The 17,471-nt window shown below is 36.2% G+C and overlaps 1 protein-coding gene across 6 annotated transcripts in view; it reads right to left on the bottom strand.

Moving 5' to 3' along the window:
* Positions 1–17,471, bottom strand: part of LOC145266358 (uncharacterized) — a 165,834-nt gene that overhangs the window by 109,210 nt on the left and 39,153 nt on the right. For 5 of the 6 annotated variants that reach the window (XM_080121976.1, XM_080121978.1, XM_080121979.1 and 2 more), the window contains exons 6-7: positions 15,745–15,828; positions 1,088–1,174 (exon numbers count right to left, since the gene is read on the bottom strand). In XM_080121976.1, the coding sequence (XP_079978102.1) occupies positions 1,088–1,174; positions 15,745–15,828 (171 nt within the window). The remainder of the gene's footprint in view (positions 1–1,087; positions 1,175–15,744; positions 15,829–17,471) is intronic. The other variant, XM_080121980.1, reaches the window with a different exon arrangement.

Here is a 17,471-nt window from a genome sequence, read left to right as displayed (position 1 = left end):
GTGCCAAGTGTCGTAGCTCTACTTCTATGAGAAGTGGGTCAGGGGCATTACTTATTTCACGCCCCTATACAATACAATATATGCCATCAACGCCAGAGCAGTAGCTATCATTCGATATACTGCTGGCATAATTAACTGGAAGATGGATGAATTCAAATGTTTGGACACAAAAACACGTAAAATGCTTACAATATATTTGTAAATTTTGTATGTATTATTTGTTTTATATACGTAATAATTAAAAAAGAAAATTTTGTTTATTTTTTGTGTGTATTTCTTTTAATGTTTTTATTTATTTTGTGAAAAACAAGGCAATGTCCTAGATAGAGCATCAGCAATAATGCTATCTCTACCTTTTATGTGTTTGATGATAATGTTATATTATTGTAAGAGTAGAGTCCACCTTTCGTTTAATTTTAATTTTAATAAAGTAGTTAGTATTGAAGTGTTTTGGTTTTCTAACAGTTTTTTTTTCTTTTTTCTAGTGAGTACACATATTGGGTATGAGTTTTCATCTTCTTCCTCATTTTCCTCCGTTAATTCTGTTATCTGTAGTTATTATATTTGGTATTACTTTATCACCTGCTAAATCGTTTCCTAAGAGTAAAGAAACACCTTTCACTGACAGAGTAGGACAAACCCCAACTCTGACTAAAACATCTATGAAGTTTGATTTAATCTAGATTTTATGAAGTGGCACTTTATGACACTCAAATCTATTCCCTGTAGCAAGACAAAATCTCCCATGAAGGTCGAGTTATATAGTGATAATACCCCTTCTAGCAATAATGTTTGAGACACCTCTGTGTCTCGTAAGATTTTTACAGGTGTAATCTTATTAGGGTCTCTTATATATATATACACATACATTTCTGTTGTTGTTGTTGTTGTTGTTATTATTATTATTAAAAAATTTGTGTATTCGTTTTTGTTAAAGTTTGCTAATTAATGTGTTTCATTTTCATAAACTGTTTCAAGAAAGCTTTTTTTTTTTTAGTAAATAGGAGTTATTTCCCTTAGATAATCCTCCACTAACACAGAAGCGCCCATTTATATGCTATTCTCTGGGTGTTGTCTATAACAATACCTGCAGATTTCTTTTCTTCTTTTTTCTTCTGTGATGATGCTACGATCTGCCTGGAAACACTTGCGACAGATGAATCTCTGGCAGTTTCTGAAAATAAAAATAGTTAATGGCAAGATTTTTTTTTTTTTTCAATTTTCACCCCAAACAAGTCACAGTGCCATTTTGAAGTAGGGGGCTACTATCGAGGACATAAGTTGCAGGGGTATTGTGAAGGGAAATGATCCTCGTCACAGCCTCTTTCATCTCAATTGTCTCATAACAACAGCCTCTAAGTTTTTCCTTGAGCTTATGAAATAATCAAAAATCATAGGGAGCAAGGTCTGGCTGGACTATGTGGAGGATGAGAAACTGTCCCCAAGAGTCTACAACAATTTTAAATGCCTATACAAAAAAGTCTGGAAACTTATTGAAGACACCTTGCATATATATATATATATATATATATATATATATATATATTTATATATATATATATTTATATATATATATATTTATATATATATATATTTATATATATATATATTTATATATATATATATATTTATATATATATTTATATATTTATATATATATATTTATATATATATATATATATATATTTATATATATATATATATATATTTATATATATATATATATATATATTAATATATATATATATATATATATATATATATATATATATTTATATATTTACATACGGGCCGGGGCAATATTTAAATATAACAATAAAATGCAAACACAGGGGTATGGATGGGCATTTATGGATAGCAAACGCTTATCATAGGCAGATAAATCTTCTGTATTAGGGGTATGTTCATTAGGGTAGGTCGATTTTTCACGTTTTTTAAAAAATCAATTCGACTAGCCCCAGGAAAGTTGTGTAGTAGTATATCTAATACTGTTAAGAGAAACATTTTCACACCCTTCATATATATCAATTAAGCAGACACCCCTTCCCACACCCAATCCTTAGCAGACGGAGTCAAAATGAGGCTGGCCGAGCGACCTAGATTTCTACACCCACGCAATGACCTTCAACTGTCGCCAACAAGAAAAACGCGGGAGAATCAAAGCAGTTCGACGAAGGCGGTGGACACGGAAACATGTGTGGGGGCATTCTGCTCGAAAAATGGAAACACCGCGGTTGATTCGCATGGTGAAAAAAAAAAGAAAAACATCTCGTCGACTCGTATCATGCCACAAGGGAACAATATATACCCACCTTGGCACTAATTGATTGGAATTCACGCCGTGCTGATAAGGAATAACATATATCCACCTTAGCATAAATGGATTGGAATTTACGAGAATCGATTCTTCAAACCAGCACCTCATAAAAGGGAAAGAAGCTTCGGGTGAATTGAACGTCGACTCAACAAAAGAAGTTAAGTAACTCTTTCTAAATTGTTTTTGCTCGATCAATTATGTGAACTGTTGAATGCCCCATGAAAAAAAAGGAAAAAAAAGAAAAAAAATGGGGAAAAGAAAAGCAACCCTCGAACTAAGGTTTTTTTCCTAAATGCTGAATCCCCCCCCCCCTGTTGATCGGCCCATAAGTAACATATCATTGACTATAAAAAAAGAAAAAAGGGAAGAAGAAAAAAAAGGGGGAAAGAAAAGAAAATAAAAAAAAATAGAGGAAAGAGGGAAAAACTATCTCTATATCTTGAGACTTTCAGTGTGACCCCCCCTCTCTGAGTATCATTCATATCTCGTTGATTCTCATCGAAGAGAACAAAAAGAACCTTCCTAAGACAATCGAAATATCACCCCCCCTCTCCTTGTCCCAAATCATTGTCTGTATGTATTTATTCTTTTATTCTTTTTTTTTTTCATGTTATTTCAGTTATGATTTCAGTTGCATGTTCTGTTTTCGTAGTTACATTTTACCCGGTTCAATTTGTTTAAATAAATTGTTGATTTAATAACTCTCATACCCGTGTCGATTTGTGTCTCTTTTGTTTGCCTTACATTGCCGCCCGTGAATGCCTCGAGTATATTCCACGACGATTCTGATCTGAACCTGGACACTGTACCATAGAGACCGCATAATTTGCAGTCGGTACCCGTCAAACTTTTCTTTTTCTTAAAATGCGTGCCCGGCCTTGGGATTTTCTCTGAGAACTCCAACCTTGGTACCGTACAGGGAGGTTCTCGTCAAGAAACAGGCTCATGGTACCGTCACATGGGGGCTCGTCCGGGATCAGTTATACACCAAGCAAGTGTAATTTCCTTGCTTGAATAAAAAAAAAACAAATCCTTGTGAACGTACTTGTGCATTATACACGGACGGTAAGGCAAAATGACGGACACCGACGAATTCCTTAAAAATCCATCCCCAGATAAATTATATAGATTAAAAAAAGATGATCTAATAGTAATAGGAAAGAAATTAGACCTAGAGGTTAGGGGAGCTATGAGGAAAAGCCAGTTAATGAGAATAATAGCTGAGCACATGGTAGACAATGACCGCTTCGATGAAGAAGTGCTGAAAGATTTACCGGCGGAGAAAACGACCATGACTCCTGATCAGGTCGAATTAGAGAAAGCCAGAATAATGGCGAAAGCCGAGGTAGAAAAAGCTCAAATCGAGCAAGAGATTAGGATGAGCGAATTAAGTATAGCTCACCAGCCACAGCAAGTCGGACAAAACAGATTCGACATAACTAAACAAGTGTGATTGGTCCCAAAATTTGTAGAAAAGGAGGCGGACGATTACTTTGCGCACTTCGAGAGAACCGCCCTAAATATTGGCTGGCCACAAGAGTGTTGGGCAATGCTGTTACAAACGGCATTAAGTGGTAAGGCCCAAAAGACATATGCAGCACTTCCAGCGGAAGACTGTGCCGATTACGAGGTAGTAAAAGAAGCAATTCTTAAAAGTTATGAACTCGTCCCACAAGCTTATCAACAGAAGTTCAGAAACTCAAAGAAATGCGAGGGACAAACCTACGTAGAGTTCGTTAAACTCAAAGAGAATTATTTTGATCGGTGGTGCAATGCCAAAAACATAGAGGGTAACTTCAACAAATTGAAACAACTCATGTTAATTGAGGAATTTCAAAACTGCATACCCGATGACATGAGGATACACCTGACCGACAAAAAGGCTGAAACAGCAATCGATATAGCCACGGCAGCCGACGAATACATATTGACTCACAAGAGAAGCAGGGCAAAACTACAGGGACCCATGCAGTCACAGGTCAGGGAACATTGGGCAGTAAAGACACTGTACGAAAATCCACGAGTACCCATCAGAAATCCCCTCAACACAACCAACCGACCAGTACTGGGACGGGAAGCGAGACCTATAGTATGCTTCAACTGTGGGAAGCCAGGTCATGTAGCTGCGAAGTGTCAGGCAAAACGATTCACGGAGATGAATCGGAATACCCCAGCCAAACCACAAGGGGCGATATCTCAGGGAATAGATGAAACGTACGAACCCTTCATATCGAAAGGATATATCGCGCGAGATAAGGAAGGTCAAGGGGAACCCATTAACATTCTCAGGGACACGGGAGCATCCCAATCCCTAGTGAAAAGAGGATGCATGCCTAAAGAAGCGACAAGAGCCGCAGGTAGAGCGACCACGATAAGGGGCATAGGAAACAGACCCATAACGATTCCACTATTTAAAGTCCACTTAGTGTCGGATTGGGGCTCAGGAGAAATAACTGTAGGCGTAATTGACGAATTACCAATGACAGGGGTAGCCATGATACTAGGAAATGACATCGTGAAATATCAAGACGGGAAACCCATAGGGGTGACCACAAGAAGTAGAGCGATAGAGAGGGGAAATGTAGAAGACAAGCCGTCAGGGGAAAAACAACCGAGACCGGTGGTAACACCCCAACCTTGTTTACCCGTGCCACGACAAGTGCTGATCAAGGAGCAACAGAATGATGGCGACCTAAAACCCTTATTCTGTCGGGTTGGAGAAGAATATCCTAACAAATCAAAAAGTCAATATTTCCTCAATAGGGGCGTACTAATGAGGAAATGGAGTGCCCCCAAGACAAAGGGAGAGTCGGGAGATACTGTGCGGGAACAAGTAATGGTACCCGACATGTATCGAGAGGATATCATGAAAGTGGCACATGAGATACCACTGGCGGGCCACCTAGGTGTCAACAAGACCCTAGAAAAGTTGACCAGACATTTCTACTGGCCAGGAATCGTGGGAGATGTCAAAACGTTCTGTAGAACTTGTGGGACATGCCAAAAGACTGGAAAACCCAACCAGAATATTCCCCCGGCCCCACTCCAACCAATACCGGCAGTGGAAGAACCGTTTAGTAGGGTAATAGTGGACTGTGTAGGACCGCTACCCAAAACCAAAACAGGACACAAATTTATATTAACTATAATGTGCGCGTCCACAAGGTTTCCAGAGGCGATCCCACTGCGCAACATATCAACGAAAAAGGTGGTAGATGCCCTGATAAACTTTTTCACTAAAATGGGGCTACCCAGAACCATACAGACAGACCAAGGATCTAATTTTACGTCGAGGCTATTCGAGCAGGCTACGGAGCAACTGGGAATCACCCACATAAAATCCAGCGCTTATCACCCTCAATCGCAGGGGGCTCTGGAACGCTTCCACGCCACCCTGAAAACCATGCTCAGGAGCTATTGTATGGAACACGATGCCGAATGGGATCAGGGGATCCCATTTGTGCTTTTCGCAGCTCGAGAAGCCGTCCAAGACTCGTTGGGGTTCAGTCCCTTCGATCTAGTCTTCGGTCATCAGGTACGAGGACCATTAAAAATGATAAAAGAGAAATGGGTCAGCGATGAACCCTTGCCAAATAACATGACGGATTACGTCACTAAAATGCGACAAACCTTAGCCGAAACACGGAAGTTAGCTAAGACCCACCTAGAAAGTAGTCAGAGGGTCATGAAGACCACATACGATAAAAAGGCAGTAGATAGAAAGTTCGGAGAAGGAGAGGAAGTGTTAGTACTCATACCCCTGAATGGTCAACTATTCAAGTCGAAATATCAGGGACCGTACACAATTACTGAAAAGATAAGCCCACTAAAGTATAAGATATCTACCCCCAAGCGTAGAAACAAAACTCAAGTATGTCATGTGAACATGATGAAAAAATATTTCAGGAGGGCGGGAGAAAAATCAATATTGACAGCACAGTGTCACAATGAAGCTGTAAGTGATGAGTACCCCGAAAGAGATCTTCCTGTAGAAAAGGACCCACCCATTAAGTTAAAGAATTCGGAGATAATGAGTAACCTAGGGTGCAAACTTGCACACTTACCGCCGAAAGAAGGGCAAAAGTTACAAGGAATGGTAACAGAATATAGCGACCTATTTGCTGACGCACCTACGCGCACAAGAGCAATAGTGCACAACGTTGAGCTAAAGGAGAGCGAACTAATTAAACAATATCTGTATCGCATAAGTCCGAAGAAATTAGAGATAATGAAAACGGAGATAGACTACATGCTCGAACACGAGATAATAAAGCCCAGTCAAAGTGAATGGGCATCACTGTGCGTGCTGGTCGATAAACCGGACGGAACAGTGAGATTCTGTACAGATTATCGCAGAGTGAACGCGATAACCAAGGCAGACGCATACCCTATGCCACGAATAGACGACTGTATAGATAAGGTAGGACATGCCAAATACATCACCAAATGCGACCTTCTTAAGGGATACTGGGCAGTGCCTCTAACCGAGAGAGCCAAGCAAATATCAGCGTTTGTAACCCCAGAAGGAGCATACCAATATCGCGTAATGCCATTTGGGATGAAGAATTCCCAAGCAACATTTGTAAGACTGATGAACACATGCCTTGCTGGGATTAAAAACGTAGATACATATGTCGATGACATAGTCATTTACAATGACACATGGGCAGAACATATCGAAACAATTGAAAAAGTATTTAAGAGGTTAAGAACGGCCAAATTAACCATAAACTTAGCTAAAACAGAGTTCTGCCAGGCCGAGGTCAAATATCTAGGGCATGTGGTTGGCCATGGGAAGATCACCCCAGCAAAGGCCAAAGTAGAAGAGATAAAGAATTATCCCATACCAAAAAATGTTAGGAGTTTAAGGAGATTCCTGGGCATGGCAGGGTATTACCGCCGGTTCTGCAGGAATTTTGCATGTCTCACTGCGCCACTGACAGAGCTGTTGAAAAAGCACAAGCGATTTCAATGGACACCCGAATGTCAAGAAGCAGCTGAGAAGATCAAGCTAATGTTAAGCAGCGAGCCAGTGTTAAAGGCTCCATCGTTTGACAAACCCTTCAGTGTGGCGGTGGATGCCAGCAATAGCGGGATAGGAGCAGTACTGTTACAAATGGGGGAGGATGATCAACTACACCCAGTCAGTTACTACTCAAAGAAACTGAGCAAGTTTCAAAAATCCTACTCCACAATAGAGAAGGAAGCTTTGGCGTTAGTGATGAGTTTATCTCATTTTGAAGTCTATGTATCTTCGGTGCATGGCCCGACTATCCTATACACAGACCACAACCCATTGATATACGTCAATAGAATGAAAAATAAAAACCGGCGAGTACTCTCCTGGAGTCTCATATTGCAGGAATTCGACCTAGACATCAGACACGTAAGGGGTCGGGATAACGTAATAGTGGATGCCTTATCACGTAGATTGGAAACTGAAAGGGAAGAAAAGGGGCGGGGGAAAATTCATAAAATAGCTGTAGGAAAAAGTGATGGAAACTCCACGAACATCATTTCTTTAGAGTGACACAAGTTGGTGTCCTTAATCTCAAATATTATTTTCTTGTCTCATACGAGTAATTTTATTTTAAATACATATAAATATAAAAAAAAAAGAGGAACAATTCTCTTTTTTTTTTCTCTTATGGAGGAAGGTGTTAAGAGAAACATTTTCACACCCTTCATATATATCAATTAAGCAGACACCCCTTCCCACACCCAATCCTTAGCAGACGGAGTCAAAATGAGGCTGGCCGAGCGACCTAGATTTCTACACCCACGCAATGACCTTCAACTGTCGCCAACAAGAAAAACGCGGGAGAATCAAAGCAGTTCGACGAAGGCGGTGGACACGGAAACATGTGTGGGGGCATTCTGCTCGAAAAATGGAAACACCGCGGTTGATTCGCATGGTGAAAAAAAAAAAAGAAAAACATCTCGTCGACTCGTATCGTGCCACAAAGGAACAATATATACCCACCTTGGCACTAATCGATTGGAATTCACGCCGTGCTGATAAGGAATAACATATATCCACCTTAGCATAAATGGATTGGAATTTACGAGAATCGATTCTTCAAACCAGCACCTCATAAAAGGGAAAGAAGCTTCGGGTGAATTGAACATCGACTCAACAAAAGAAGTTAAGTAACTCTTTCTAAATTGTTTTTGCTCGATCAATTATGTGAACTGTTGAATGCCCCATGAAAAAAAAGGAAAAAGAAAAAGAAAAAAAATGGGGAAAAGAAAAGCAACCCTCGAACTAAGGTTTTTTTCCTAAATGCTGAATCCCCCCCCCCCTGTTGATCGGCCCATAAGTAACATATCATTGACTATAAAAAAAGAAAAAAGGGAAGAAGAAAAAAAAGGGGGAAAGAAAAGAAAATAAAAAAAATAGAGGAAAGAGGGAAAACTATCTCTATATCTTGAGACTTTCAGTGTGACCCCCCCTCTCTGAGTATCATTCATATCTCGTTGATTCTCATCGAAGAGAACAAAAAGAACCTTCATAAGACAATCGAAATATCACCCCCCCCTCTCCTTGTCCCAAATCATTGTCTGCATGTATATATTCTTTTATTCTTTTTTTTTTTATGTTATTTCAGTTATGATTTCAGTTGCATGTTCTGTTTTCGTAGTTACATTTTACCCGGTTTAATTTGTTTAAATAAATTGTTGATTTAATAACTCTCACACCCGTGTCGATTTGTGTCTCTTTTGTTTGCCTTACATTGCCGCCCGTGAATGCCTCGAGTATATTCCACGACGATTCTGATCTGAACCTGGACACTGTACCATAGAGACCGCATAATTTGCAGTCGGTACCCGTCAAACTTTTCTTTTTCTTAAAACGCATGCCCGGCCTTGGGATTTTCTCTGAGAACTCCAACCTTGGTACCGTACAGGGAGGTTCTCGTCAAGAAACAGGCTTGTGGTACCGTCACAATACTCATACAAAAACTTAGATCTCTTACTTGCCCCGTTATTTGAGGAAATAACATTAAAGATCATCTACATAAACAAATTGAAAAATCTTTGTTTTTTATATATTTTCCCTATAAATTGGTTAGAAAATTTATTATTTTCAATATTTAAACCCAAAAATGTTATTTTGTTGCATTAAAATAAAATGAATAAGGTAAAACAGATAAAAGATAACTAGAATTAAAAAAACCTAATCCCCCCCCCCATTAGCTCTGACAGCTCCAACATTCATTTTTTTAACTTCCTTAATGAAATTGAAAGTGATAACAAAAATTAAAAACATTGAAAGAACAGATAAAAAAAGAAAATAATGTGTATCCTCTTGATTAACATATCGCATCAAATTGCTGTATGTGAGATCCCTTAGAAGCGAATACAGGCCTCATTTGCTGACACAACACCTTTGCAATTATATGCCTGTGCCTTGCTTCAAACCCATACACTGATTCAGAAGCTTCGGTTGTTAATTTAACTGCCCTTTCAACACTTTGCGAATGTGAGGGCAAATCTGGCAACTTCAACTTAATTCCATTCATCAGTGAATTCAAAAGTTCATCATCAGAAAATGTTTCTGTAAATGCCGGTTCACAAACTCCACTCTGTGAAAGGTCAATTAATTCAGACCAATGATTGGCATTAAAGTTGATTTGTGTTATTTTTTAAAAAAATTTTTTGGCCGGCTCCTCTTTCCTGAAAAAATAGAAAAATTACTTTATTGAGCTAACTTAAAAGTGTAAGCTTATCTATTTTAATGTTTATAATGAAATGCAAACATAAATTTAAAATGACTTGATAAATCGACAAGACCAATTTAATCAATATTATATGCATGAATTGTTACTTACCGAATTGACAAAATTTTTTTTATATTGCTTCTTCTCTCACTTTGAGGTCATCTGATTTTACCATAGCATACAATATATTTTCAGGTAGCAAAGCATTATGCTGTACATTTTTTAATGTAATGTGCTGAATTTCAGGTGGCTGTTTCTTGAATCTATTGATCATATTGAAAATATACAGTTGCTGGTTATTGAACTTATTATCTCTTTTTATTTCAAAGCAGCTAACTGCATATACTTCAACTATAAATTTAATAAGGCTGTGGAGTTTGCCAGACATTTCTTGAGGATAGGCCCCTTGTGTCCATAAACACATTAGTCTGATGGCCAAAGTCAACCATCTTGCCTGATGTATAGGCCCAATTTTCCAGCAGCAAATTTAGGGTCAACTTTCCTCTAGAAATGCCATGTGCATATTCGAATAAAAGTCTCTGGTCAGAGGTTAGTTCATTTATTTCCTGAGCCGTAAAACAAATATCCAGAGGACAACCAACAGGTGTAAATATTACTTGGGGTAAATGATTATAATCATTACTACATAATTTTCCTAGAGGACCAGCGAAAGTTGTAGGGCTTTTTGTGATTCTATCTATATGTTTAAAAAGAGCTATAAATGGAAGTTCATTTTGGTGTAAAGAACAACCTATGGTGTGTAATTTTGTCTGCAGTTTTTTCTCAACAAGTGCTACAAGTTCAGCCTCACAACCTGTATTTGTATTTGTGTCTACTAAAATAGCTTTAATTGTAGATTCACTGTTGTATTCTTTCAGAACAGCAACAACTTCCTCTGCAAGAACATTACTGTTTGCACAAATATTAGGAATAACGATGTGAGTGAGATATTCACTTTTGTGTTCCATCTCTGCTGTGAAGGTCAAATGGCGTCCTGGTCTCTTTGCTTTTTTTAATATTTTCTCTCCATTTGGCCACAAAATCTCTTTATATAACAATGTATTTTTATCATTTCTCCCATCAACCCCAATACAAACATGGTTATTAACGATTTCACCGGGTCTTTGATGGGCATTTTCTTTCATTCTTTCCTTTTGTCTATCTATTTTGCATTTATCAATGATAATATCTTTTATATCGACATTAGATTTGAGAAGGCCCATGGCCTCTAAATCTAAAATCAATGCATTAGCAAGGCTTGCTCCAAGGTTGAAAGAAATATCACCCCTGATTAATTCCATAGTATATCAAGGGATTTTGATAAGACTGTAAGGGCCTGTGGGATGTCTCTCTTGCTCAAAGTATTCAACTTCTGTTGAATCACTATTAGGACTGGAGTGGGAAAGGACAGCATCCTCATCATCAGATGTTGACACATCATTAGATGATGAACAGAATCTCTTTTGTTGTTCTAATCTTTCTGTTTTCCTTTTACATTGTTTTATGTCAGCTTTGTCTATTGGACCAAGCTGGAAAGTACCCTTAGGTCCATTTATAGCTCTCTGATCTTTTAAATATTCCCTCTCTTCCACTGGAACCTGAAATATAAAATGTTATATTTTGTACAAACACATTAATATCAAAATATTATTTCATATGAAAATGGTAATAATTGCTTTTACAAGTGTTTAAACATTAAATGCAAGCATGGAAATCCATTTAATTTAAATTTTACATGACTTTCTTAATCAAACATACTTAAAAAAAATAAAACAGAAAATAATCTTACCTTCTTTTCCAAAGGACAGGTACAAAGTATGTGCTTAGTCTGGCAATGTTCCTTGTTGCACTTAACATTTTTGTCATCACAGCTTAAAATGGGTAGTTTGCATGTACAAGAAGCAATGTCAAACAGCGTATCTAACTTTCCTGGAAAAAGTTTTTCTTGGAATGCAGATAAAGATTTTCTATTTATCTGTTTTGCTTTCTGGAAACATAAGATCTTCACTTTATTCGCAATAGACTTTTCATTTATTAGAAGTAAACGAGGGCAAACTGCCTTCCAAATGCCAATTATATCCTTTGTTATTATTCTAGAAATATCTACCTCTGTTAAGTCTAGATGTGAATTTAAAAGAAAATAGCTGTATTGGATGACTTGCCGGAAAATGGGTGGTTCCGTTTTATCTAATGTGGCAGGTGGACCTGAAAATTTTCTTGCACCTTTACTGCGAGTACAAATTGTTGTGTGTCTTTTTCCACTCATTTTTATTTTATTTTTATTTTTTTTTTACACAGTGGTCACCACTTATCAAGGTCCGGAAGCCACTCAGGGATAAGGGTTATTGCAAGTACATTACGTTTATTGAAATATCTTAAAAGAAAATATATTGTAGTAGGTTATCAGCCGTTATACACATTTACTGAATATTACTAAATTAAAATAGAAAACAATGAAATAACATGAAATCCAACCATCTTATTTATTTTTGAGCGATTTATGGCTTTCGTAAATGGTGACAAAATAGTAAAATAAATAATTTATTTCTTTAAAATAATTAAGTATTTTTAGTAATGAAAACCACATTTTCTTATATTTTACAGAATAAATCTAAAATTTTTACAATAGAGAAACAATAAATTTTGAATAAATATTTACAGCATCTAAGTTTACTCCCCCCCACCCCCACCCCCACCCCAAGGGGTTAAACTTAGACAAGGTCAGTTTTTCATATGGGAAAAGCTGAAACACCATCGGAGAAAAAAAAATTTTTTAATTGCCTTAGTCTAGAAGGATTTCCTTTTCATTGACTAACGTCAGAACTTTGAATTTTAAACAATGAAAAACAACTTTTAAATAAAAAATTACAACCTCTTTTTTTATAAGTAATTAAGTCAGTAATATTGTGTTACATATAGGGGGGTAATTTCGTGGTGGACTTTGGAGGTGCCTACTTTAGGCTTGCTTTCTCACGAGGTTAAACAATTTTGTAAAACAATAACATTGAAAATATATGAAAAAAAAATTAAAACAGAAATATTTAAAAATTTTCTTTAAAAGAATTAAGTCAATTTAAAATTAAAAAAAATACATGTAATTAGAATGTTGTGCAACAGAAAACTGAATGAATCCATGTGGAAATCACTGTGAATGTACCTATTTACAATGCCTCCCCACGGGACAGAGTTAGACACCAGGGTCGTTTTTTAACATGGAGAAAAGGTACAAAACTAAAAAATTGTCTCAGTCGTGAAGGAAGGACTGATCCTCCACCGAAAGAGAACAAGAAATAAAAGTGCAGCATCTGAAGAACAGATACTACACTTTGATCTTGACCAAAAGGCCAGTTAAAAAAGTGTCTTTATTTACTTACATTTTCATTTATTAAATATGCACATGAAAATATTAATTTAAAAATGAAATGTATTGAAATGTTTTTACACGTGTTTGAATGACAATATTTAGACACTAATACATATAAACAATATCAAAGGGAGATAATTCCGTATCGCGAGAATTTCACCGTTTTTTTAAATTGGAATTTGTATTTTAAACTATATATTTTATATTATTTGTATTTTTGAGATGAGGTGTTTTCATTGATTGAGATTGTTGGACTGACTTCCTCATCTTGGTTGTTATCGTCACAACGTTTCGGCCGTTTTGCCCTCCGGCCTTCATCAGGTGTTTTGTATCGAATTGGTGAACCGTTTGTTAGGAGTCTCGAACCCAACCCATTATTATTATTATGGGGGCATCGTGTTCAGACTCCAGCTAGGACATAGTTGCTGATTCTCTGTTTTGAATGTTACTTTTCACTGCCTTTGTTCAGGATTGAACTCAACACCTTTGGGTAACTGTAAACTTTGATACAACATCTAGGACCACTCGGCCATATGTCACTAGGACAATTCTTAGTTGGTTTTTGTTAATATTAAACCTATGTTGTTATTCAAGGTTTTCTCTCTCTATCAGAGGTGTCCAAATTGCATTCAGCTCTATGCTTGGTTTGCTCAGTAGGTTGTTATGTCCGAGCGTAATAATACTAAAGGGTTGGGTTCAAATTATTAAGTTATATCCATGTCCAAGGAACCTATATCTAAAATTTCAAGTGTTTAGACCCAAAATTGTTGGAGGAGTTTGAGTTCTCAAAGGTCAAATCGTTGCACTTTGACCACTTAACAGCCAAATTTCTGGCCAAAAACCGATCACATGGATTTTCCCAAATCTCAGTATACTGTATATCAAATTTCGAGCCTGTAGACTAAAAATTGACAGAGTTATTTCATAGGGAAATGTACAGACACACAGACAGACACGTTCACTTTTATAGATATACTAGCATGGGTGCCCGGCATTTCCCGGGTGTTTGGACGTGTATGTTGAGCAAAAAAAAAAACAAAAAAAATGGTCAATTTTTGTAACTTTGATCCCGATTATGACCCCTTAACATTTATTGTTTTGGACTCAAATCAAGTGATTAAGTCAGATCCATGTCCAAGGAACCTATATCTAAAATTTCAAGTTTTTAGACCCAAAATTGGCGGAGGAGTTTGGTAGAGTTTTCAAAGGTCAAATCGTTGAACTTTGACCCCTTAACAGCCAAATTTTCCCAAATCTCAGACTGTCTGTAGACTAAAAATTGACAGAGTTATTGTGTAGGGAAATGTACACACACAGACACGTTCACTTTTATATATATATATATATATATATATATATATATATATATATAGCCAGTAGAGTTTAGTTTCCTAGAAGTACATCCAATGAAACAACATGTGTCTACCAAAGAGTGCTCAATGAGTGAACAGAGCAGGTATATTAAATTTATTTATACAAACATTAATGGCTACATATGTGCATACATGTTTCTGTAATCACCCGCGTTGGGGGATTACGTCTTCAGGCTAAGAATTACCGTCAAAAACTCCCTATTGATTGGTTTTCGACGGTAATTCTTGGCCTGAAGACGTAATCCCCCAACGCGGGTGATTACAGAAACATGTATGCACATATGTAGCCATTAATGTTTGTATAAATAAATTTAATATATATATATATATATATATATATATATATATATATATATATATATATATAATACTTGTTTATTGTTATATAAACATGCTCACATCCCGCTGCTACAAATAGCCACTTGTTTCAATCAAACAACAGATATCATCAGGCAGCGACTTGACTATTCAAAAGTTCAATGAATAATTCATTGAACTTTTGAATAGTCAAGTCGCTGCCTGATGATATCTGTTGTTTGATTGAAACAAGTGGCTATTTGTAGCAGCGGGATGTGAGCATGTTTATATAACAATAAACAAGTATTATCAGCTCTTTTTATTGAGCACTATATAACAACCTCGTTGAATTCATTAGTCCATTACTTTTGAATATAAAAAAACCCGAGTATATATATATATATATATATATATATATATATATATATATATATATATATATATATATATATATGTGTGTCATGCTGAACGGTTGGAATTGGCCTGATTGGTTAGAGTGCTTGGAATTGAGTCAAAGGTGATTCATGTTCCAGGCTAATCGTTCTTAAGTAATTTGCACTGTAGTGGAAATTGCTAAGTACTATCTAAGACTTATATTCACAATCATAAACCATAGTATATATTTTATAACACTTGTATTTGTTTTAATGAATTTATATGCTATAACCATACCTGCAGATTTCTTTTCTTTTTTCTTCTGTGATGATGATGAGGTCTGGCCGGAAACACTTGCGACAGAGGAATCTCTGGCAGTTTCTGAAAATAAAAATATTTAATGGCAAGATTTCAAAAACTAAATCCATTCACAATTATTTTTTCTACTACTAATGAAATTTTCAAACAAATTACTTATACAAGTTAAAAAAAAAAAAAAAAATGATCAAAACTATTTCAGTTATAATGAATTGGATGAATTATTGAAAAATAATGGTTACAAACATTGAATTTAAACACATTTAGAGAAGGGGCTATCTAAAGAAATACAAAGTGCTTTCCATATGTTTCCTGACATTTTTTTACGGGCGTTTTTATTGATAGTAGAGACATGTAATTATGGTCCCCTTCGAAGTAATCTCCTCCGGCTACAATGCCTTTGCTGTACTGTTCAAACAACTTCTGGGAGGCTCCATGGAAGTCCTCTTGTGTAAGCATGTCATGACCCTCGACACAGCCTCTTTCATCTCCTCAATTGTCTCATAACGACAGCCTCTAAGGTTTTCCTTGAGCTTATGAAATAACCAAATGTCACAGGGAGTAAGGTCTGGACTATATCGGGAGAGTGAGGAACTGTCTTGATGACCATTCTGGTCAAATAGTCTGTGACAATGATCGAGCACTCTTGAAACAAACTTTGTATAAATCTGCCGCATCTTCAGTTCCTCACAAATATTTGTGTGTACCGTTCTCACACTGACATCAAACTGTGCGCTTATTGTTTCTATTGTCATTATTTATGAAATTCTATATTTGGCCAATAATCTCTGGTGTTCTGACTTCTTTACACCTCTCATCATCACTAACAGACTCCTGCTGTTCTTGAATCTCTTATGCCACTAAAAAACTGATGCTCGAGTTATGCAAGATGGTCCAAAAGCAGCGGAAAACATTCCATACGTTTTTGTGGCATTTTTCAAAATTTAAAAACAGAATTTCATTACACTGTTTTTCTCAAGGGTCCTCACGTCCAGATTGCATTTTTAAAATTCATCTGCTGTGACGTTCAGGCTTTAGTAGGGTGTATTTCAATTCCTACTGTTGCTGTTCATTTGAACCTGAAATCATAAAACTTACTCATCTCATAATATGTACAGCGAATACTAAATTTTCAAGAGTCTACAACAATTTTAAATGCCTATATAAAAAAGTCTTATTGAAGACACCTTGCATATATATATACATACATATATATATATATATATATATATATATACATACATACATATACATACATACATACATACATACATATATATATATATATATATATATATATATATATATATATGTTTCTATATGTCATAAAGAACGGTTGAAATTGGCCTCAGTTAGAGTGCTTGGAATTGAGTCAAAGTGATTCATATTCCAGGCTCCGAATCATCTCTTTGCTAATCATACCTAAGTAATTTGCTCCGTACTGGAAATCATATTCACAACCATAGCAAATATATATATATATATATATATATATATATATATATATATATATATATATATATATTTTTGTATATTTGTAAAGGTTCTGAGGGCTTTTTGAAGCATGAAAAACGATGCTCCTTTTTGTATTTAATATTTTTATTGTTATTTTTTTATATTTCAAGTGGACCTCCGCTCTTGGTCACAAAATAGTATCGAAATGAAAAAGAAAAAGAAAACCGTTGAAAGAACTGGACATTTGTAGC

Source organism: Euprymna scolopes, chromosome 41 (assembly GCF_053919585.1).
Source record: "Euprymna scolopes isolate OS-2025 chromosome 41, ASM5391958v1, whole genome shotgun sequence".
Taxonomy (NCBI): Eukaryota; Metazoa; Mollusca; class Cephalopoda; order Sepiida; family Sepiolidae; genus Euprymna; species Euprymna scolopes.
Note: the sequence above shows the minus strand (reverse complement) of the source record. Positions and strands in the feature narration are given on the sequence as shown.